Genomic DNA, 25,157 nt, shown 5'->3' with positions numbered 1-25,157 from the left:
TCTCTTCTCTTCACAGGATAGTCAACTATGAAACAGGTAAAGCTGGGGCCAAGGCCAGGTCCTTGTGGAGGCTGGAGCCACTCCGGATCAGGTAGGTTGTAAACCACTTGACGCCTAACCAGGGGCGAAGCACCAGGTTCTGTGCCCCTATCCTACTGTAAACCCAACGCCGTTGCACCATACACACGCTTGATGTTTATATGAACGAAAACACTAATTATTGCATTGGTTTGGTCAAAACCAGCTTTTTAAAACATGTCAGTCTGAGAGCACTTTGAGGTCACTCAAGTCTCTGTTTAAGAAAACACTTAAAACTCTTGACAAAAAAGCTTCACATTACCATTATTGTAACATTGTAAGTAAATATAATATTTTACATTTTGAGAGCTATCAGAAGGTTCTGAATGCTTGCCCTCACCCTTGATGGATTTTATATGTAAAATAACCCAACAGTGGAGTCAGAACCAGAGCACTAACCAGGGGAGACTGCAGTATTCAAAGGTGCAGAACTAAATTCAGCCAAATAGTACCGTCTATTAGAGGAACAACATTATGGACTACTCTACCGCAGCACAATAAACTGACATTCAAAGGAGTCCTTAAAAGTTGGTTGAAGTTTAACCAGTCATGCTCCCATTGATGAACCTCTTCTTGGACTCTTTTATTTGTAACTGTGGTGTTATTGTTTGTCTATTGTTTCCATGGTGTCTGTGTGTTTTTCTACCTACCTAATTCCAGCATATTTTTGTTGAAGCTGTTTTCTTGCTGACACATTGATTACTATGTACTGTCCTGGTTCAAATAAATAAAGAAACAAAATATAAAAGCCTTAATTAGGTTTTTGACTTTTTAAAGATGGGATTAACATATTTAGAACATATCTAGATAACCCCCAACATATTTTGGTTTAGTTTTTTTTTTAAGTGATTTTTTTCCACAAAAAATGCCAACATCCATCCATCGATCCATTTTCTACCGCTTATTCCCTTCGGGGTCGCGGGGGGCGCTGGAGCCTATCTCAGCTAAAATTGGGCGGAAGGCGGGGTACACCCTGGACAAGTCGCCACCTCATCGCAGGGCCAACACAGATAGACAGACAACATTCACACTCACATTCACACACTAGGGCCAATTTAGTGTTGCCAATCAACCTATCCCCAGGTGCATGTCTTTGGAGGTGGGAGGAAGCCGGAGTACCCGGAGGGAACCCACGCAGTCACGGGGAGAACATGCAAACTCCACACAGAAAGATCCCAACATATTCAATATAAAATGCATAGAATATGATTTTAATATACATATAAACTTTATTCACTTAAATGATAAAACGATTGATTATATGATTAATGGTGCATAACCTCGGGGTTACGTCTGCCCTTGTCTTTAAAACCAAATGACACCTCTGTTTTTAACTTCAATGGAGGGTATTTGAATAGCATGTTGAATAGCAGACACTATCAAGAAATTATCTTGGATTGCACTAAATAAAACATGACGCGACGACCAAGAATGTATCCGGGTGGATGCAAGTCTGAAGCAAAGAATGGCATTTTTTTCGAAGGAAGTATTCGTGAAACTATCACACTGGTGGCTATTTATTGCTACCACACAAATTTCTGATAGCTAACATTAGCATTATCTTTTTGTTTTGAGCATTGAAAGTCACTTACTAGTCCAGCAGGAACAGAGCCAAAGCAGCATTAGTCTGAAATTCCTCTTCTTTGAGCTCATGCCTTCGAGTGAAAGCCGGGGCAATGTGGATCCTTACTGTCACCCCCGTCTGCTCCTAACTTTTCGTCTTTGTTTCCCCTTCTTTATTTTCAAAGTGTTGTGTTCTCTCTTCATTATTTTTTGTCTTTATTGACACATCTGTCTTCCCAAAACCTAAGAATGATTTAACAGTCTGGTTTATTTTCTATTTCTCCTTACTTATACTGATGCAACCTTTCACTCTGTACATCATTAGTCAAATGTTTTTGACCATTTGCTAATTATTCTACCTAATCGCATAGCACTCTTGATAATTACCAGCCGGCAGCCATACACAAATCAACTAATTAGCAGATATCAGATTGTCAGGGCTTGCAAAAAAACCTTGCTTGTATGGGTGATACATTACTTTGTGCCTGTGAAATTATAAAGCTGGAGTGGGAGCCACATCCGCTGGGGTCAGCCCTTCCGATTACGCCATTTGACCACTGGCCACTACCTAGCCCTAACTGAGGACCAGGGCTTGGTGCTGCAGGACTGTGAGAGGTCGGACACATTAGCGACTGCTTTCTGCTTCAGAGCCTCTAAGGTAAGGTCACGCAAACATTTTTTAAAATTTTATTCATTTCTTTCCCACCTGCTCTGAAGGTGACCCATGTCACAGAGAATCAGCCACCGCATTCTTCCTCTTTACGTAAGCTCCACTGAGGAACAGTCACCAAGGATCACCAGTGACGACTTACTAATGAACCACCCACTTACCATACTCTGGAAAATCCAAATTTTTCATGGACAAGGAAAATTAGGAGCGATTGCAGCAGTAGAAGATTTATCGCTGAGGTTAATGTAGCTGAACTTGCTCACTCTGACTTAAGTCACTATTTGACTCTACTCAGTGTAATGGGACTTAAGATATAGTCAGTGAATGCGAGCTATTTATCGACCCTTCCTTTGGGGTTTCAAGATTGAATAGTGAAGTTATTTGTCACTTATAGGCTGCAGTTATGTCAAACACTAGCTGCAAATACACACAATCTTCCCTGTCTGGTGAACAGCGCAGTGAATTTGAAAATTACATTCTTGGTGCTTTGATTATGTGTTTATTTGAGGTGTAATTATTTTTTACATGTATTCGTATTCCGATCTAATTCATATTTGCCACTCGGTACACAATTCAAGTGAGGGACTGGAAGTGTACATTTAGCGTTGCGTTTGGGGATGGGTACTTTTGCAGGTAACAGACAAATTCTGTCAGTACTACCGGGTACCTATTTAAACAAAATCCAATGGTGCTCTATTACAATACCTTTGTTGCACGTGACGTCCCGTCCGTTTGCAGACTCGGCATCGGCAACAGCACATGGTGCAGAAATAAGCAAGCACTTAAAGGCCTACTGAAATGAATTTTTTTTTATTTAAACGGGGATAGCAGATCTATTCTATGTGTCATACTTGATCATTTCGCGATATTGCCATATTTTTGCTGAAAGGATTTAGTATAGAACAACGACGATAAAGATCGCAACTTTTGGTATCTGATAAAAAAAGGCTTGCCCCTACCGGAAGTAGCGTGACGTAGTCAATTGAACATATACGCAAAGTTCCCTATTGTTTACAATGATGGCCGCATGAAGTGAGAGAGATTCGGACCGAGAAAGCGACAATTTCCCCATTTATTTGAGCAAAAATGAAAGATTTGTGGATGAGTAAAGTGCAAGTGAAGGACTAGTGGGGAGTTGAAGCTATTCAGATAGGGAAGATGCTGTGAGAGCCGGGGGTGACCTGATATTCAGCTGGGAATGACTACAACAGTAAATAAACACAAGACATATATATACTCTATTAGCCACAACACAACCAGGCTTATATTTAATATGCCACAAATTAATCCTGCATAAAAACACCTACGTGTTTGTTATGCTAGCTCCTAGCTCCTCTGCTAGCTCCTAGCTCCATAGAACGCGCCAATACAATTCAAACACCTGATCAACACACACAATCACTCAGCCCAAAAGACCGTTCACCTAACCCAAGGTTCATAAAGCTTATATATTTTTAAAAAGTTACGTTCGTGACGCGCACATACGGTCAAGCTATCAAATGTTTAGCAGCCAAGGCTGCATACTCACGGTACCTGATATTCAGCTGGGAATGACTACAACAGTAAATAAACACAAGACATATATATACTCTATTAGCCACAACACAACCAGGCTTATATTTAATATGCCACAAATTAATCCTGCATAAAAACACCTACGTGTTTGTTATGCTAGCTCCTAGCTCCTCTGCTAGCTCCATAGAACACGCCAATACAATTCAAACACCTGATCAACACACACAATCACTCAGTCCAAAAGACAGTTCACCTAACCCAATGTTCATAAAGCTTATATATTTTTAAAACGTTACGTATGTGACGCGCACATACGGTCAAGCTATCAAATGTTTAGCAGCCAAGGCTGCATACTCACTACTGACTAAAACAGTAAATAAACACAAGACATATATTTACTCTATTAGCCACAACACAACCAGGCTTATATTTAATATGACACAAATTAATCCTGCATAAAAACACCTACGTCTTTGTTATGCTAACTCCTAGCTCCTATGCTAGCTCCTAGCTCCATAGAACACGCCAATACAATTTAAACACCTGATCAACACACACAATCACTCAGCCCAAAAGACCGTTCACCTAACCCAAGGTTCATAAAGCTTATATATTTAAAAAAAGTTACGTACAGACGCAAAAAAAAAGTTGCGCACATACGGTCAAGCAATCAAATGTTTAGAAGCCAAAGCTACATACTCACGGTAGCACGTCTGCGTCTTTGTCATCCAAATCAAAGTAATCCTGGTAAGAGTCTGTGTTGTCCCAGTTCTCTACAGGCGTCTGTGTATCGAAGTCAAAAGTCCTCCTGGTTAGAGTCTCTGTTATCCGAGTTCTTCCATCTTGACTGCATCTTTCGGGAATGTAAACAAAGACGCGCCGGCTGTGTACTGTTGTTGCTGACTTCGTTCGAAAAATACGTCCGTTTCGCACCGACAACTTTCTTCTTTGCTTGCTCAGCTTCTTTCTCCATAATGCAATGAACATAATTGCAACAGATTCACGAACACAGATGTCCAGAATACTGTGGAATTATGAAATGAAAACAGAGCTTTTTTGTATTGTATTCAATGGGGAAGGCATACCTCTGTTCCCCGGGCTACGTCACGCGCATACGTCATCCTCAGAGGCGTTTCGAACCGGAAGTTTAGCAGCAAATTTAAAATGTCACTTTATAAGTTAACCCGGCCGTATTGGCATGTGTTATAATGTTAAGATTTCATCATTGATATATAAACTATCAGACTGCGTGGTCGATAGTAGTGGGTTTCAGTAGGCCTTTAATGAGGACTCAGCCAGACTGCCTTGAGGTAATGGTATAATTTTCCTTGCCAACAAAGCAATAATAAGGTGCTCAAAAGTGCAGGAAGGTTCCAGTTTTTAAAAATGTGCTAGCTTGATGCTAATTTACATTAGAAATGCTATAGACATGATGTCAATTAGCATTAGTGATTTTACATGGCAATTTCAACACCTCCACATTGGGAAATGGAAACTAAAACTAAGATGTGCGTTACAATCAAACAACTGGTGTGTAATAATTACAATACTCATAGTATAAACACTTTGTAGGTCTCACAAAATAAAATGCTTGCATATTCAACTTAATGGCAAAGACTACTCCCTAACTAGGCAACACGCTGTATTCTTGCACTACTGCCATCCAATGTCCCCCCTAATTGTCCATGTGTCTAAGCCAGTGGTTCTTAACCTTGTTGGAGGTACCGAACCCCACCAGTTTCATATGCGCATTCACCGAACCCTTCTTTAGTGAAAAATATATCTATATATTTTTTTCAAATTCAAGAAAAAGTTGTATGTTTTTTTACTGGTGCACAAAATGAACCGTGCATGAACATCACCTTATTCAAAGAACAAAACCAACACAGTGCATAAACTCACAACAAATGACACACTTTACACACATTACCATGAATTGGTTAATGTGGACCCCGGTGGACCCCCAAGTTGAAAAACTTATTGGGGTGTTACCATTTAGTGGTTAATTGTACGGAATATGTACTGTACTGTGTAAACTGTACTGTGTATTATCTTCCTTTGCAATCTGCTAGTAAAAGTTTCAATCAATCAATCAAAAAACCTGCAAATCAGATGGAAAATTAGAGGGAACATTGTTTGGGGGTATCCATAATACGCTGATAGGGAGAAGTTTTTATTTACACGATAAGTCGGATGTGTCTTTACCTCCGTGGCGGAGGCTCTGCCGAACCCCTGAGGCCGACTCACCGAACCCCAAGGGTTTGATCGAACCCAGGTTAAGAACCACTGGTATACGCAAACAGAAACTCCCTGAGCATTCCGTGGACCACGGGAGCAACATCAGATGTGCACGCTGTTGCCACACCAGCATCACACCTGTTACAAACCTGCAGTGTTGGGTTAGTGACTGAAAACCAGTAAATAGTTACAGTTACTAGTTACTTTATTTCAAAAGTAACTCAGTTACTACACCAAAAAGTAATGCGTTACTGTGAAAAGTAACTATTTAGTTACTTATATATATATATATATATATATATATATATATATATATATATATATATATATATATATATATATATATATATATATATATATATATATATTTTTTTTTTTTTTTTTTTTTAAGGCCCTCTTTAATGTACTGTTATTGCACTGGAGAATAATACAATCTGTTGATCAACTTGGCATGCATTTGCATCACTAAACTCTGCTAAGCAATGTGGTCTACATACAACACACAAAGACAAAGATATGTTTCAAAGGGCCAATTTGTTTCAGGCCAGAACAAATTGACAAAACTATTTTAGATAGTTGCAACATAACATATATAAGTAACAAACAGCATAATAACAACATAGCTGTAAACCAAGAAAGGCACACACTACATACACAAAGCCTAACCAGGCGTTTTTCTCTCTCAAAGAATTCTGAAATAAAATCATGACTGAAGCCCAGAACACTCTACACATTTCCCCAGTTTCAGTTTAGAGATAAGGAAAGATTGGCCTGGCCCACTAGGATCCCTCTTTATGTTTGTGAACTTTATAGTCTATACATTTAGAGTGATGTGATAATCAAACACTCTAGAAGTCTAGAATGAAAGAGCAACAGTATATAAGAGAATTGACAGAGTGTGTGTACCTTCAGTGATGAATGATGAGCAGAGGCAGAGTTTGGAGCGTCTTCTTTAGCTTGCTTTCCATGTTTATGTACTCACTGTCCAGGTGCCATTTGAAGCCCGGTATCATGCTAATTAGCTGCCTGAAATCGGGTGACTCCACTGTAGAAATAGCCTGCATGTCTTTTAGCACACACGCTGCAATGGCTCTATCAATGTTGTCCTGGCTAGCAGTGCCTCGTTAAAATTCAGCCGCTGTTGCTTAGGAGGTGAAGTGTGTCTCTCTTTACTAGCTTTGTAGAAGCATGTTGCTTTTGTAGCTGTTTCAGCAGATTTGAATTGCTATTTTGGGCAGTCGATGGGATCTTTGATCCAAGACACAACTTACATTTAACTAAAATGTTCTTTTCTTTGTGCTCGACAAAAGAGAAGTAGTGAGAATATCTCCATGTTAAGAAAGTCAACTTCTGGCTCCGCCATGTCTTGTTAGTAAACACAGACACGCACCCCTGCCCCACACACACACATACACACACACAGAGCGCACCTCTTCTCCGTCGCCTCTTCGGCAGCTCTCCAATAAAACACACTCAGATCTTCTCAGTTTCTAGCCGGTACTACATAAAAAATAACTTAAAATAACACAGTAATGCATCATGTAGTAACGGTAACTGAGTTACTGAATATAAAAAATAACGCGTTAGATTACTATTTACCGCCGAAAGTAACGGCGTTACAGTTACTTTGTAACGCGTTAGTCCCAACCCTGCAAACCTGACATCTTAACGAGTCAAATGTCATATTAAAAACAACAAATTATAGCAGTCATTTTCATGAGACTATTTTCTAATTTACTGTAAGTGATCTGATTCACAATGAAAATATGCGGTGTACTAGTGGACTTGTATGTCTCGGTCGGGGTCCTTCTTTCGAATAATTTGAGAGAGATACCTCTTTCAGATATCAAATTTTGTTTACCTAAAAACATTCACAAATTGCACAATGAGATGTGTGCTGTAGCACAAGCATTGGATAGAGTGTACATTCCTGTAACTTTCTGTTTTTACAATATATATCTTTACAGGTTTTTGACATTTCAGTAATTTCCTAACAGCATTTCATGATTAATATCCATTTAACCATACATCCATCTAATTAACATTCTTAATAAATCAATAAGCACACAGCTGGTGTGGGGAGTGTGGATGTACAGTGCTTGACAGATACTGTGGTTTGTTTTGACTTGACTTGAACGTAAAAAAGGCCCTGTGATGAGGTGGCGACTTGTCCATGGTGTACTCGGCCTTCCACCCAAATGCAGCTGGGATAGGCTCCAGCCACCCCTTCGACCCAAAAAGGGACAATCGGTAGAAAATGGATGGATGAACGTGAGAAAAGGACCAGTTTTGCAACATTAGTTTGACCTTCTTGAAAGAGAGAGAGAGAGAGAGAGAGAGAGAGAGAGAGAGAGAGAGAGAGAGAGAGAGAGAAAGAGAGAGAAAGAGAGAGAGAGAGAGAGAGAGAGAGAGAGAGAGAGAGGCTGCAGTTGATAAGACAGACGTGTAACTTTTTTTAAACGTAAGAAAATGACCAGTTTTGCTACATTATTATTAACCCTTGAAACATCTTGGCATACAATACAAAAATTGCAGAACAGTGTTGACGAACATTGTTTTATTGTTGTAGTCGCTTGTTGTCACCTGTCACTCACAAAGTTTGTATTGCAAAATCTTAAAGAAGAAATTTTAATGGGTTTGTTTAGAGTTGAGGTTGGATTTTATTTTGTGCACTGTGTAGATTTGCTGTGTGCAGAGAACGGTCAGCGTGCACAAGCGCTCAACCTAGAGGGAACAATGCTGCCATCATGTCTGGGAATTGTAACTGCATGCAAACTCTATAATACTTGCAAACGAGACGAAGTAATGTAATTAAAGCAAAAAAACAAAGCTGTTAAAAAAGCTATAATAACTGCAATGCACGGTTATCGTTATCAGCTCAGTATTAAATGTTAGAATAAAAAAAAAGATTTTATTGACATTGTTTACACACACAAAAAAGTATTGAAATTTGGTATCTTTGAGTACTGGTTTGATCCCCAGATACCGGGAATTAGTATCGTATTGATTCAAATGTAAAAGTTACCTATCCCTAGTTGCGATGCACTTTCAAAAACCAGTAAATCTGACCAAGAGTGAACTATGTGTTTTGAGGGTTGTATTAATTGGAGAATTACCTGCCAGCAGATTGCGATTGTATAAAGGCAGTTTTGCATTTTGGTTCCTTAATGTTATGAAAATGAATTGAACCGTGGCCCTAATATCCAGGTATCTACCGAACTGTAACTGAACCAGCAAACCTCCAATTAACGGATGTCTTGCTTTTCAACCTGAGCCAGTGACTATGTTTCAATGCACTAAATTAGTCCGATTTTTCAAGTAGTTCGGCTCTAAATAAGCCTCCTACAACCCATGAAAACGCCTTAATCTGATTATGTTTGGCTTTTGAATAGTCAGACTAACACACCGAGATTATGCAATTGAAAACCAGATCTCTCGAGCTAGTGTGGACTGTCGTAGGGACCTTTTGTATCGCACATCCGTCATTCTCAACGCGCAATATATAACCAGGAAGCAAATACCATTCAATCAAAACATTGGTACTGGAATGTAGAAGACACTGTTCATTTGCTTCACAAATTAAAATAATGTAATATTTTGAAGTATCAATGGGAGACAAAAAAATAAACAGATTTGTTTAGAAAGGTAGCTAAGTAAATGGAGAATGCCGGCTTCATTCGGACTCCTGAACAAAACACGAGTGAGATGGTAGAGATTGCAGCAGGTATATTATAAGGCAAAGAAGAAAACGTACACAAACCTCTTCACGTTGTATTTGTGCACACCAAACTCCAAACTGATTAGCACTAACGCTGTAGTTCGCACAATTGGCAAACTTGTCCAAAAAAATGGCAATACTTATCCGGAGTATATCAGGGCACTGATGTTCTTTTCCTTTGGATTTAAAACTCCTTTCATCAATCTACATAGCCTTTTGAATGAACTCCAACACATTTCATGATTCTCCATCCGAAAATTACTTCAAAACAATTCTCGCCCGCTAGTCTTTTTTTGCTTCGGACCCACAACTGCTCTGAGACGTTCTTGGTAGTAGTGTCATGTTAGTAGCAAAATATAAGATCATTTGTTGAGGCTGTCTGTGATTTAACATCTGCAAAGCCATGAGAGAGATAATATTTCTAATCTGTGCCAATATTACAGCGGACATCAGGTACAACAAGAACTGCGCTGTTGACTTGTAAGGAGCATTTGAGAGCGTGCATGGACACTGGGACTTCACATGTAGGTGTGAAAATCCAAAAAGACAAACTATTTAAGAAATCCGACTAATTTAGTGCTTGGAAACGTAGTCAGTGAGGATGCTGGACCGTTACACCCTCAGAGTGTACTAGTGTTGTAAAGATTACCAATATTTTGGTACTGGTACCGGTGCTAAAATTATTTTGATACTTTTTGGTACTTTTCTAAATGAAGGGGACCACAAAAAAATTGCATTATTGGCTTTATTTTAACCAAAAAAAAAGGGTACATTAAACATATGTTTATTATTGCAGTTAAATCCTTAAATAAAATAGTGAACATGCTAGACAACTTGTCTTTTAGTAGTAAGTCAACAAACAAAGACTCCTAATTAGTCTGCTGTCGTATGCAGTAACATAGTGTGTCATTTATCATTCTATTATTTTGTCAACATTATTAAGGACAAGTGGTAGAAAATTAATTATTAATCCATCTGTTCATTTACTCTACATTTACTAATATCTGCTTAATTTCTCTTTTAACATGTTCTGTCTACACTTCCGTTGAAATGTAATAATCACTTCACTTCTTCTGTTGTTTGATACTTTACATTAGTTTTGGATGATACCACAAATTTGGGTATCAATCCGATACCAAGTAGTTACAGGAATCATACATTGGTCATATTCAAAGTCTTCATGTGTCCAGGGACATATTTCCTGAGTTTATAAACATAATATAATTTTTTTTTAAACGAAAGAAGATGTTGCGATGCCAAAAAAATATCGACGTAATCATAGCAGTATCGAGTATCTAGATACGTGCCTGTACTTGATATCATTATAGTGGATGTTAGGTGTAGATCCACCAATGGCATTTGTTTACATTTTGATGCCGGTGAGCTACGGTGTGTAGTGAAGCATGTTTAGCTATTCCTCGTCCTGCAGGGGGGTCCGGTACGTTTCAGAGGCGGTATAGTACCGAAAATGATTCATTAGTATCGCGGTACTATACTAATACCGGTATACCGTACAACTCTACCAACCCGAGCGGTATAGCTCGGTTGGTAGAGTGGCTGTGCCAGCAACTTAAGGGTTGCAGGTTCGATCCCCGCTTCCGCCATCCTAGTCACTGCCGTTGTGTCCTTGGGCAAGACACTTTACCCACCTGCTCCCAGTGCCACCCACACTGGTTTAAATGTAACTTAGATATTGGGTTTCACTATGTAAAGCGCTTTGAGTCACTAGAGAAAAGCGCTATATAAATATAATTCACTTCACTTCACTTCACCCTAGTGTGTACTAGGTATGGACACATTTTTGTTTTGTCCCTGCCCTTGTTTTTTTTTTTTATTACAGTTTTTTACTTACAGTTGTAAAGTCTTCGGCCACAATTAAATATGTTGACCTAGAAATATTCTGATGATCACATATACTTGAAATCGAAATGGAAAAATAAAAATAAAAACTATCGCAAAATAAAAACAAACAAGTGTCTGGTTGTTCGGTGTTTTTTAGTGGGCTACTTCTTGGAGGAAGACGTCATGATTTTGGGTGTTGGGCCATTCCTTTGAAGTCATAGTGACTCATACTGTAATAATAAATTCCTGTATTGACACCTTTATACAGATCCTCACCCACAATGTCATTTATTCTTCAATAGTCCATGTGTCACAAAGTTGTGTGGACATCGGTTTTGTATTTTAAGTGTCGTCCTACTAATAGTGTCTTTTTAGCTTCTGTTTTATTGTGTCCAAAAAATAAAATAAAATACAATCAGTGGTAACCTCTAACACACATAGTGTATATTCATAGTGTGTTCCATACTGGCAGCTTTGACATGTTCATTTTCTCTCTATTCCACATGCACAGGAGAAGCTGGAGCAGAGCCCCAAGCGGGACATCGAGGGGATGGGAGTAGCGGAGATTAAATATGGAGACTCGCTCTGCTTCATCATGCACGTGGCCACGGGTCTGTGGCTATCTTACCAGGCGCCTGATGTCAAATCTGCCCGTCTGGGTCCTCTCAAGAGACGAGTGAGTGTATTCTGTGCTTAAATTAGACTGCAAGGCAAAGCAGAAACCAAACAAAATTAATAAATGAACAAGATTGCTTGGAAAAGACAATTATCTGCAGGGTAATGAGTTGATTAATACTAAATTGTATCTCAGCCTTGACTCAGTATAACACTTTTCCTCATTTAGGGTACATGAATGAGAAATGATTGACATTTTTTTTCCCATTTTTGTCATGTCGGCTGAAGGCGTGTCTACATTCTGAAGGTCACATGGACGATGGCTTGACCCTGCAGCGCTGTCAGCATGAGGAATCTCGCGCGGCACGCATCATCCGTAACACCACGCTCCTCTTTAACCGATTCATCAGGTACGCTGAGGTGCCTCTGCTGCTAAGTGTTCACAAGTCCTGGAACAGCTTTATGTTGCAAAATGTACTGTCACTGGTGATAAACTGCACAAATCCATCCTACAAAGGCTTGCTCAGTGCTCCGAGTCATGATGTAATGGGCCTCCACAGTTTAAACATAGTCAACGTGAAATTAAGCTGCAGGGTGCCACAGCCCCAAACAGCTCAGTCAGTGGTCCATTCATGCGTTTCCAAATGGGAAACAATTGCAGAAGGCCTGCAAGGAAATGTGTGATTGGATGCTCTGACTATACCTTTCTTTGTTATCAGGCCACCCATATTGTGTCCCCTTTGCTAACTTGGAAGCATCCATGGCGGGAGCATGTGAGTGTGTCAGCCTCCCTTGAGGCGGTGACACACATCTCCTCAACCCCTCCCACTTATACGACAGGCGCTATTTTTAGCCAGCCAGCGGAAATCACCATTTCAGGATGATTGCAGCTGTGGGCTAAACATCATGTTTGTTATCACAGCCTTCATAACCCTTCTTGCAGATGGCTCATTAATGAATGGTAGTATTTTGACAGCGCATGATCAACATCCTGCAATTAATGTCTTTTTCCAGAGACCTGGACTGTCTAAGTGTTAAGAACAAGACACTTGTGGCTCTGCCCATCGAGGAGGTGCTCCAAACCCTAAACGACCTCATCACTTATTTCCAGCTACCTGATGCCGAGCTGGAGCACGAAGAGAGGCAAATCAAGCTACGCTCACTCAAAAACAGGCAGAATCTTTTCAAGCAGGAAGTAAGTTTTTAACACACCAGGAAATGTTGCACACAAAAGTTTCACATACTATATTATACTTTATAAATTAAACACTATAGATTAGAAAGTAAAATGATTTTAATCAGTTAGTTTATGAATCTTGGGTGCGTGTAAACTCCTTACCAAACACTAAAGACCTGAAGAGTAAAGGTTTGCGTGTATTAAACCATGTGCAAACTTGATGTCGCACGGAAAGCTGATCTAAGTTTATGCGTACACAATTGTGTCTCTAAAGGAGCAAAATAGAGAGCGCAATCCATTTAGCATGGCTGTCTTCATCATGTGTATGCAGATTATATGCTGATTATCAGAACACCCGCAATAGTCGGGGAAGGAAATGCAAATATAATCATTTAGTAAGTTAGTCTCAGTTTATTTCGAACATGCATACAATACATTTAGAATGTAATGCCTCACATATTTCCAGTTGTTTTATTACAGCACGTCTGAAAGGGAGTACAAAGAAGCAGTTTATTTAATCCTACCCCTTTTCATATCTGAGCAATTTCATCCCATTTCTTTGTTCTCTGTTTGTAACAGAACAACAAATAAATAAATAAATACATACATAAATAACTATGCCATATAAGTAAGTAAGTAATACATATTAGAATTATATATATATATATATATATATATATATATATATATATATATATATATATATATATATATATATATATATATATATATATATATATATATACAAACACAATAATTAAAGTTGTCATAAACAAATAGTTAAGTAATTTATGCTTTACCTAGGAGATACATGAGATTATCTCTCTTGTTTATTTTTTTTAATGTTCAATATGTATATCATAATGCTTCTTCTTTGTACTTTGTGAACACTTGTAGTTTGAACAGTCTCATAAACTGAATCATATTGGAGCTTTGTTTGATTTCTTTGGTTAATCCATTCTATAATATAATTTCACATACTGATATACTAAAAGTCTAAAGTGTTGTAAGTGCATACAAATGTTATAAATTAAATGTTCCTCTAAAGTTATATTTTTTTTTCTTTTGTTGAGAAGAATTGTTGTACAAGTTTGGGTAGCAGGTCATAGTTTGCTTTATACATCATTTTAGATGTTTGAAAATGCACCAAATTGTTGAATTTCATTATGTGTGATTCAATAAATAAAGGGTTTGTATGTTTTCAATATCCAACATTATGTATTATTCTAATTGATCTTTTTTGTAACACCGTTACTGAATGAAGTGTACTTTTGTAGTTGTTTCCCCAAATTTCTACACAATAACTCAGATATGGTAACACTAGCGAGCAGTAGAGAATATGAAGTGATTTTTGGTCCAGAACCTATTTTGCTTTATTCATTGTTGACGTGTTTCTTGCTACTTTATGGTGTATATTTTTTACATGAGATTTCCAGTTCATTTTATCATCTATTGTTACACCCAAAAATTGTGGAAGTAGAGAAACAGGTCAGTAGTGTGTAAACTAGTGTTTGTCTCCAGTCTTATAAATTTGTACGTCTTTTGCTATTTTCGTTTTATCTGGGAATTTGCCTGTATGAAAGGATAGGTTGCTGATATACGTTAAAAGTTCTGAAATCTCTTTAATAACATTTTTTATCCTTTCCATATCAATTCCGTTATAATCAGTTGAGGTCTTGGATTTAAATGTTTTCACAATATTGATTATTTTCTCTTTTGTCACTCCTTCGAGAAACATTAAGTTGGGGTTTCTGTCGATAGTGTCATTTAGGTCCTCAACTGACTCGGGATCTGGACTCTTTTTCCCAAGATTTGGTCCAATGTTGACAAAGTACATATTGAAGTTTTCAACTACTTTGTTTAAATTGTCATTTTTTACATTTCCGTCTGAGAAGTATTTAAGATAATCCTTCTTGGCACCATTTTTAATAATTCTATTTAGGATGCTGCTCTCATATTGTTTTTGTTCTAGTCCAATAATTGACTGTAATATTCTTTCCTACATGTTTGTAGTATGACAGTTAGCTTGTTCTTATACATTTTGTACTTGTTTTATGCCTCTGTAGCCCTTTGTGTTATAAATGTTCTATATAATGTATTCTTCTTTTTGCAAGCAATTTTCAGTCGTTTTGTCATCAATAGTTAATTGTTTTTATTGTGCTTCTTACTAAGATGGTTCAATGTACAGTGTTTGTCATAAAGCATCATGAAAGTATTCAAAAAAAAATACCGTATGCATCATCTACATCAGTGGTTCTCAACCTTTTTTCAGTGATGTACCCCCTGTGAATTTTTTTTTAATTCAAGTACCCCCTAATCAGAGCAAAGCATTTTTGGTTGAAAAAAAGAGATAAAGAAGTAAAATACAGCACTATGTCATCAGTTTCTGATTTATTAAATTGTATAACAGTGCAAAATATTGCTCATTTGTAGTGGTCTTTCTTGAACTATTTGGAAAAAAAGATATACAAATAACTAAAAACTTGTTGAAAAATAAACAAGTGATTCAATTATAAATAAAGATTTCTACACATGGAAGTAATCATCAACTTAAAGTGCCCTCTTTGGGGATTGTAATAGAGATCCATCTGGATTCATGAACTTAATTCTAAACATCTCTTCACAAAAAAATAAATCTTTAACATCAATATTTATGGAACATGTCCACAAAAAATCTAGCTGTCAACACTGAATATTGCATTGTTGCATTTCTTTTCACAGTTCTTTTTGACAGACATTTTAGTGAGGGTCAGACCATCATGGCATGGGGGAAACTCTGGGTTTATGGTAATGAATGGAATAGCCTACTTGATTTGATGTTCAGTTTATGAACTTACATTCATATTTTGTTGAAGTATTATTCAATAAATATATTTATAAAAGGATTTTCTAATTGTTGCTATTTTTACAATATTTTAAAAAAATCTCATGTACCCCTTGGCATACCTTCAAGTACCCTCAGGGGTACGCGTACCCCCATTTGAGAACCACTGATCTACATCATTTTCACTGTATACATTATCCCAACTTTGATTTCTCAGATCCTTTTTGAAAGCTGTCATACTTTGTTCTGGGCATATTCTTCAAAATGTCTTTTTGTCATCAATGTTCCTCTTCTTGTACAAAACCCAAAACCAGTGAAGTTGGCACATTGTGTAAAATAAAAACAGAATACAATGATTTGCAAATCATTTTCAATTTATATTCAATTGAATAGACTGCAAAGACAAGATATTTAATGTTCAAACTGAGAAACATATTTTTTTTTGCAAATAATCATTAACTTAGAATTTAATGGCAGCAACACATTGCAAACACGTTGGCACAGGGGCATTTTTACCACTGTGTTACATGGCCTTTCCTTTTAACAACACTCAGTAAACGTTTGGGAACTGAGGAGACCAATTTTTGAAGCTTCTCAGGTGGAATTCTTTCCCATTCTTGCTTGATGTACAGCTTAAGTTGTTCAACAGTCCGGGGGTCTCCGTTGTGGTATTTTAGGCTTCATAATGTGCCACACATTTTCAATGGGAGACAGGTCTGGACTACAGGCAGGCCAGTCGACTACTCACACTCTTGTACTATGAAGCCACACTGTTGTACCACGAGGCTTGGCATTGTCTTGCTGAAATAAGCAGGGGCGCCCATGATAACGTTGCTTGGATGGCAACATGTGTTGGTCCAAATCCTGTATGTACCTTTCAGCATTAATGGTGCCTTCACAGATGTGTAAGTTACCCATGCCTTGGGCACTAATACACCCCCATACCATCACAGATGCTGTTTTTTTAACTTGGCGCCTAAAACAATCCGAATGGTTCTTTTCCTCTTTGTTCCGGAGGACACGGCGTCCAAAGTTTCCAAAAACAATTTGAATTGTGGACTTGTCAGACCACAGAACACTTTTCCATGGATGAGCTCGGGCCCAGCAAAGCCGGGGTGTTTCTGGGTGTTGTTGATAAATGGCTTTTGCTTTGCATAGTAGAATTTTAACTTGCACTTACAGATGTAGCGACAAACTGTAGTTACTGACAGTGGTTTTCTGAAGTGTTCCTGAGCCCATGTGGTGATAGCCTTTACACACTGATGTCGCTTTTTAAGGCAGTACCACCTGAGAGAACGAAGGTCCGTAATGTCATCGCTTTGATGCAGTGATTTCTCCAGATTCTCTGAACCTTTTGATGATATTGCGGACCGTAGATGGTGAAATCCCTAAATTCCTTGCAATAGCTCGTTGAGAAATGTTGTTCTTAAACACTTATATATGCTCATGCATATATAAATCTAATCCATTATTATTATTATTATCATTATTATTATTAATTAGCCTGTTCACCTGTAGGATGATCCAAATAAGTGTTCAATGAGCATTCCTCAACTGTCTCAGTCTTTTTGAAACATGTTTCAGGCATCAAATTCCAAATGAGCTAATATTTGCAAAAAATAACAAAGTTTTCCAGAACGTTAAGTATCTTGTCTATGCAGGAGATTCAATTGAATATAGGTTGAAAAGGATTTGCGAATCATTGTGTTCTGCTTTTATTTATGATTTACACAACGAACCAACTTCATTGGTTTTGGGTTTTGTAGTTTCCGTCATAGATTATGAAAACTGGCAGGTGATCACTGATGTTGGATACTAGCGGACTACTTGTCGTATTAATATCAAAATAATTAGTAAAATTATTATCAATAAGTGTGGCGCTGTGTCCTGAGATTCTGCTTGGCCTTGTGATTTTAGGATATCAACTCAGGCTGTACATTGTGTCAATAGAGTCATCTATGGGATTTTGTTTGTTAGGTTTCAAGAGGTCAATGTTGAAGTCTCCACATATGTAGTTATTTTTTGACTGATTTCAGTAAAAGTTGCCTTAATCCAGTTATCAAACGTATCAACGTTTGATTTAGGTGATCTATATATGCAGATGATTAATATGTATGTATATATATATATATATATATATATATATATATATATATATATATATATATATATATATATATATATATATATATATATATATATATATTGGGGGTGTAACGGTACACAAAAATTTTGGTTCTGTATGTACCTCGGTTTAGAGGTCACGGTTCGGTTCATTTTCGGTACAGTGAGAAAACAACAAAATATACATTTTTTGGTTATTTATTTACCAAATTTGTAAACAATGGCATAACATACATATACACACAGGGTCCATTGCCAGGGTTAATGTGGTCAACATATATAAAATAAAAACTAAATAAGATAAGGCTCAGAATGGTTTCTTAACAAAACCTTTCTACATATAAAGTGCTTTTTTTGATTGATTGATTGATTGTTTGAGACTTTTATTAGTAGATTGCACAGTACAGTACATATTCCGTACAATTGACCACTAAATGGTAACACCCCAATAAGTTTTTCAACTTGTTTAAGTCGGGGTCCACGTTAATCAACATTAAACTGCCTCAAGTTGTTGCTCGGATTAAATAAAATGACCAAACTTTTCTTCTACATATAAAAAGTGCAACATTAAACAGTTTCAAGTCAACTCAGCCTCAGATTAACTTTTATCCCCCCCCCCCCCCCCCCCTAGCCTGGCTAACTTGGCAGTAACAGGATACATGTGCTCATTGTTCTTCCACCATAGAAGTGGGTCAAAATCTAGTTTTTAATGCAATATGGACTTATATCTGCTGCTATAAAAACATTTGTTATTGCTTTAGCCCTTCCTGACTCGCCGAGGAGAGGCTGCTTGAATACGGTGGTGACGCTTCAAATGGGTTAGCATGTGTTATGAGAGTAGCGTATGTGTGTGTGTGGCCCTTTAATATGTGACAGCATGTGAGGTGAGTGTGTGGGCCAGCGAGGTGAGGGAGCGGTAGCTGAGTGCGGGGAGTGGCTAGTGTTTTGTTGGATTGGCTGTGTGCAAGACCTCAATAAAGTAACTAATCGCCGGACTCGTCAACTAATCGCCGGACTCGTCAACTAATCGCCGGACTCGTCATTTACCCTGGAGTCCGGAACTGTGGAGACCCACTGCCGGGTAGAGTGAAGGGTGTTGCCCCCGAGAATACATCGGCCCTGGAGGAGTGTCTCCCCTACGCTCCGCGACTACGGTCTGGGAGCCGGAAGCAGGAAAGGTGCATCAGATGTTTGATGTGTTGTCAGAAGCAGCTGCTGAACAATGTCGGCAAACCTCCGCCCTCCATTGTTGTATCGCGCAGCCAAAGTGTTCCCAAACGGGAGATCTTAACAAGGCAGGAGGGTCTTCGAGATCTGGCTTTTACATGATGTCCTAGCCCGGTCGCTGCTAGCATATGTACTCCCACCTCGCCTGTTTAAGGAGGTACTTGCTACTATTGTATCAAGTGTCCTTAACATTATCAATAGTAGTCTCTCTTCTGGAATAGTTCCAGTAGAGTTTAAACATGCAGTGGTACGACCTCTACTTAAAAAACCAAGCCTCGACCCCTCTCTCCTCTCTAACCTTAGACCTATCTCTAATCTTCCATACATTTCCAAAATATTAGAGAAGGTTGTCTACAGTCAGTTGTTGCCCTTCTTAGAGGATAATAGTATCACTGAGCTGTTCCAGTCCGGTTTTAAAGCCCTCCACAGCACAGAGTCAGCGCTTCTAAAATTGATTAAACTGATTCTGGTAAATATGTTGTCCTGGTGCTTTTAGATCTGTCTGCTGTGTTTGAAACCGTCGACCTCGCCACCTTAATCACTCGTCTTGAGAACTGTGTGGGCATTAAGGGCGCCGCCCTCAACTGGTTCCGGTTCCAGTTTTTGTGTAAAAATAGACAGTTTTATGTCTTCCACAGCTCCTTTACCACATGGGGTCCCCCAGGTCTCAATCCTTGCCCTAATCTTATTTGCGCTTTACCTTCTCCCCATTGGTTCTATTTTTAGGAAGTACGGTATTGCATTTAATTTTTATGCCGATGATTGCCAGATTTATTTTCCCATGGCACAAAATAACACGGTTCAACATCTTATTGACTGCCTGCACGACATCAAAGCCTGGCTTTCAGCTAACTTCCTGAGCCTAAATGAAGACAAAACAGAAGTTATGTTGTTCGGTCCAAGTCGCTCTCCCTCCCCCAACGTTGACCTCGGCACTCTGACCCCGTATCACAGCGACTGTGTCACAAACCGGGGGGTAAAGTTCGACCCCGATTTTAAATTCGAAAAACAAATCAGCAGCGTCGTTCAAAAAAGCTTTTATCAATTACGCCAAATGGCGAAAGTGAAACCGCTTATATCATTACATGATCTCGAGAAATTAATCCACGCCTTTATCTCGAATTTTTAGACAACTGCAATGCCCTGTATGTAGGCATTAGCCAGGCCTCCCTCGCCCGCCTGCAGCTCATGCAGAACTCTGCTGCTCGTCTGCTAACACAGACCCGCAGACGTGATCACATCACCCCTATATTAGCGTCCCTTCACTGGCTCCTTGTGCGTTACCGAATCAATTTTAAACTCCTTTTATTTGTTTTTAAATGTCTAAACAACCTCGCACCAACATATCTCTCCGACCTCCTTCAGCCTTACTGCCCCACCCGATCCTTAAGATCAGCCGATCAGCTGCTACTGACGGTCCCTGACACAAGGCTGAAGCTTAGAGGTGACAGAGCTTTCGCCGCTGCTGCTCCCAAGCTCTGGAACGACCTACCTCTGAGTGTTACACAAGACTCCTCTCTTCCTGTTTTTAAATCTCTCTTAAAAACATACTTTTATTCCATGGCTTTTAACACTGAGTGATATCCATCCTGCAATGGCGCCCCATAATACACCTGCTGTGAACCTGTTTTTATGTTCTATTTATTTATTTTTTTATTTTTTTATCGTGTTCTGTTTGTGTTGTGTTGTGTTTGCTCGGTTCTCGTATTATCTTTTAACCTGCCCATTGTACAGCACTTTGGCTACCCCTGTGGTAAATTTTAATTGTGCTTTGTAAATAAAGTTGATTTGATTTGATTTGATTTCGGTACACCTTCGAACCGAACCGAAACCCTGTACCAAAACGGTTCAATACAAATACATGTACCGTTACACCCCTATAATTGGTTCTTTCCATTACATATTTCATTGGTTAGACATTCTAAGATCTTATCAATATCGAATAACATATTTTTTAACACTTTGTAATTCAACTTCTTCATCATGTACACAGCTACTCACCCTCCGTTTTTTGTTGGTTCTGTTGATATCATTTAGTTCATAGCCTTCTAGGTCAAAATTCATAATTTTTTTTTAGTATCTATCCATGTTTCTGAGATAGCGATCACTTTGAGGGGTTAGTTGAATTGTTCTAAAAAATGCTTCATGTTGTTGTAGTTTGCATACAAACTTCTGCTGTTTAAATGAATAATCAACAGTTTGTTGTCGATTTTATTGTTTGTCCGTGGAATAAACAATTTTTCCTGGTATAACATTTTTTTTATCTGGATTAGAGATGTCCGATAATGGCTTTTTTGCCGATATCCGATATTCCGATATTGTCCAACTCTTAATTACAGATACCGATATGAACCGGTACCGATATATACAGTCGTGGAATTAACACATTATTATGCCTCATTTTGTTGTGATGCCCCGCTGGATGCATTAAACAATGTAACAAGGTTTTCCAAAATAAATCAACTCAAATTATGGAAAAAAATGCCAACATGGCACTGCCATATTTATTATTGAAGTCACAAAGTGCATTATGTTTTTTAACATGCCTCAAAACAGCAGCTTGGAATTTGGGACATGCTCTGTTATGTTGTGTTACGGTGCGGATATTCTCCCGAAATGTGTTTGTCATTCTTGTTTGGTGTGGGTTCACAGTGTGGCGCATATTTGTAACAGTGTTAAAGTTGTTTATACGTCCACCCTCAGTGTGACCTGTATGGCCTTGCATTCACTTGTGTGTATGTGAAAAGCCGTAGATATTATGTGACTGTGCCGGCACGCAAAGGCAGTGCCTTTCAGGTTTATTGGCGCTCTGTTCTTCTCCCTACGTCCGTGTAAACAGCGGCGTTTTAAAAAGTCATAAATTTAACTTTTTTTAAAACCGATACCGATAATTTTGAAACCGATACCGATAATTTACGATATTGCATTTTAAAGCATTTTAAAGCATTTTATCGGCCGATAATATCGGACAGCCGATATTATCGGACATCTCTAATCTGGATCTATATTCTCTATAAAAGTCCATAAGTGTAGATGAATGTGCACCTGATTAAAGATTTTCTTGTTCGGTATTTCCTTGAAGCGTTGTAATTTTGTAGTCGAATGTCAATGTTTGTTTTCCGTCAGACTCCATTATCGTTGTTGTTGTTGTGGTTGCTAGGAGTTCTGATATTTGTCCAGATCCTTGATGTTTTTGACAACTTGTACTCTTGCTTCTGGACCCCCATTCATTTTGATGTAGATTTTGCTGTTGCCGCTTCAAGTTCCCTGAATTTCCCCCCGTTTCCTCAAGTCTCGAGCCTTCTTGGCAATTCAAGCATTGCATTCAGTGAGGTGCTCGTTCATGTGCACATTTGTGCCCTTCAGCTTTTTTCCCTGTGTCAGCAATGCCATTTTGGATTTCCTGTTGGCAAGCTTCACAATGGTGCCTCTTTTATTCAGTGAAATGCATGCATCAATGGTGTTAACATTGACATAATTTCCCTTTGTTTGCCGAAGGTTGACCTCCTGTTGCTCTGTTGAAGCAGCGTCCATGGCATCTGGTTCTCCACTGTCAACTGCTCTTGCATAGGATGGAGGATTGATGGTTAGCCCTGCAAAGATGATGTCATTCAGTCGTGTAAACTGATCCATTTCCTCTTTGATGTTTTCCAAAACACTGATATTCCCCGGATTGGGGATATATTTTTGTCTGGCATTGAGCTGTTGTCTCAATGCAACCAACTCCTCGCTGAAGTTCTTCAAATCAGTGTTATCAAGTTGCAGCTATTGGCGCAATGCTTCTATCTCCATTTTATTGTTGTCTACAACACTGCTGTGTCAGTCTTTCTTGTAGATCACGTGTGATCAGAAGCACTTAAAATATGTCCAACTCTTTCAGTTTTGTTGTTTAGCACTCGCAATGTTATTTATCAAGGTTCTCCGGCTGCTGTTTTACGTTTATATTTAGCATGTTTAAAATTTGCATGCATTGTGCATTTTCAAGCATTCTTGGATGCATTTCTAAATCATTCCATCACAACACCGGCTCCCAGAGCGCACATTCTGTGTGGTGAAAATAGGTTCTATTGTCAAGATCGCATTTTTACTTTATCGCCCAGAAAAGGTGGTGTGTGCTGCATATCAGCTGCAACTGATTTGATTTGATTTGATCTGTCTTTATGCTGCTTTCTGACAGTCTCTTCAGGATATTTTGTGGGCGGTTTTATTTACTGATAGACTTGAGTTAGTACTATACGCTACTTTGTATTAGAAATTGCAACGAGGAGGAAGCATGCACATGTACGAGCCAGTCTGCCCCACAACATGAGAATATAGAAAAAAAAGGAGCTTATTGACTACAGCGTCGGACGACAATGGCGAACTCGCACAAAGCTCTTCTTGTGAACATCTGGCATATATATGGAGATATCCGCTGACGTCGCACATGGGAAAAAAATCACAATTTGAGCAAATTCCAAACAGCTCGTTTGGAGGAAGTATGAAGGAAGGCAAGATTGTTTTATGAATATTTCCGCCATGCATCCATGGTTTGATTTCAAATTTACATAATTTAAATACACAAAAACAGGTACCAATAGGTAAGAAAAGTTGGTTTTGCATAATAGGTCCCCTACTGAAATGATTTTTTTTATTTAAACGGGGATAGCAGATCCATTCTATGTGTCATACTTGATCATTTCGCGATATTGCCATATTTTTGCTGAAAGGATTTAGTAGAGAACATCGACGATAAAGTTCGCAACTTATGGTCGCTGATAAAAAAAAGCCTTGCCTGTACCGGAAGTAGCGTGACGTCGCAGGTTGAAAGGCTCCTCACATTTCCCCATTGTTTACACCAGCAGCGAGAGCGATTCGGACCGAGAAAGCGATGATTACCCCATTAATTTGAGCGCGGATGAAAGATTCGTGGATGAGGAACGTGAGAGTGAAGGACTAGAGTGCAGTGCAGGACGCATCTTTTTTCACTCTGACCGTAACTTAGGTACAAGCTGGCTCATTGGATTCCACACTCTCTCCTTTTTCTATTGTGGATCACGGATTTGTATTTTAAACCACCTTGGATACTATATCCTCTTGAAAATGAGAGTCGAGAATGCGAAATGGACATTCACAGTGACTTTTATCTCCACGACAATACATCGGCAAAGCACTTTAGCTACGGAGCTAACGTGATAGCATCGGGCTTAACTGCAGATAGAAACAAAAGAAATAAACCCCTGACTGGAAGGATAGACAGAAAATCAACAATACTATTAAACCATGGACATGTAACTACACGGTTAATGCTTTCCAGCCTGGCGAAGCTTAACAATGCTGTTGCTAACGACGCCATTGAAGCTAACTTAGCAACAGGACCTCACGGAGCTATGCTAAAAACATTAGCTATCCACCTACGCCAGCCAGCCCTCATCTGCTCATCAACACCCGTGCTCACCTGCGTTTCAGCGATCGACGGAGAGACGAAGGACTTCACCCGATCATAGATGCGGTCGGCAGTTAGCGTCGGATAGCGCGTCTGCTATCCAAGTCAAAGTCCTCCTGGTTGTGTTGCTGTAGCCAGCCG

The 25,157-nt window shown here is 38.8% G+C and overlaps 1 protein-coding gene across 1 annotated transcript in view; it reads left to right on the top strand.

Moving 5' to 3' along the window:
• Positions 1-25,157, top strand: part of LOC133645924 (ryanodine receptor 3-like) — a 104,661-nt gene that overhangs the window by 51,192 nt on the left and 28,312 nt on the right. Inside the window, exons 9-13 of the mRNA XM_062040853.1 lie at positions 17-91; positions 2,143-2,299; positions 12,136-12,300; positions 12,528-12,649; positions 13,254-13,434. Of these exons, the coding sequence (XP_061896837.1) occupies positions 17-91; positions 2,143-2,299; positions 12,136-12,300; positions 12,528-12,649; positions 13,254-13,434 (700 nt within the window). The remainder of the gene's footprint in view (positions 1-16; positions 92-2,142; positions 2,300-12,135; positions 12,301-12,527; positions 12,650-13,253; positions 13,435-25,157) is intronic.

Source organism: Entelurus aequoreus, linkage group LG03 (genome assembly GCF_033978785.1).
Source record: "Entelurus aequoreus isolate RoL-2023_Sb linkage group LG03, RoL_Eaeq_v1.1, whole genome shotgun sequence".
Lineage (NCBI taxonomy): Eukaryota > Metazoa > Chordata > Actinopteri > Syngnathiformes > Syngnathidae > Entelurus > Entelurus aequoreus.
The sequence above is the reverse complement of the archived record's forward strand: the minus strand, read 5'-3'. Positions and strand labels throughout refer to the sequence as shown.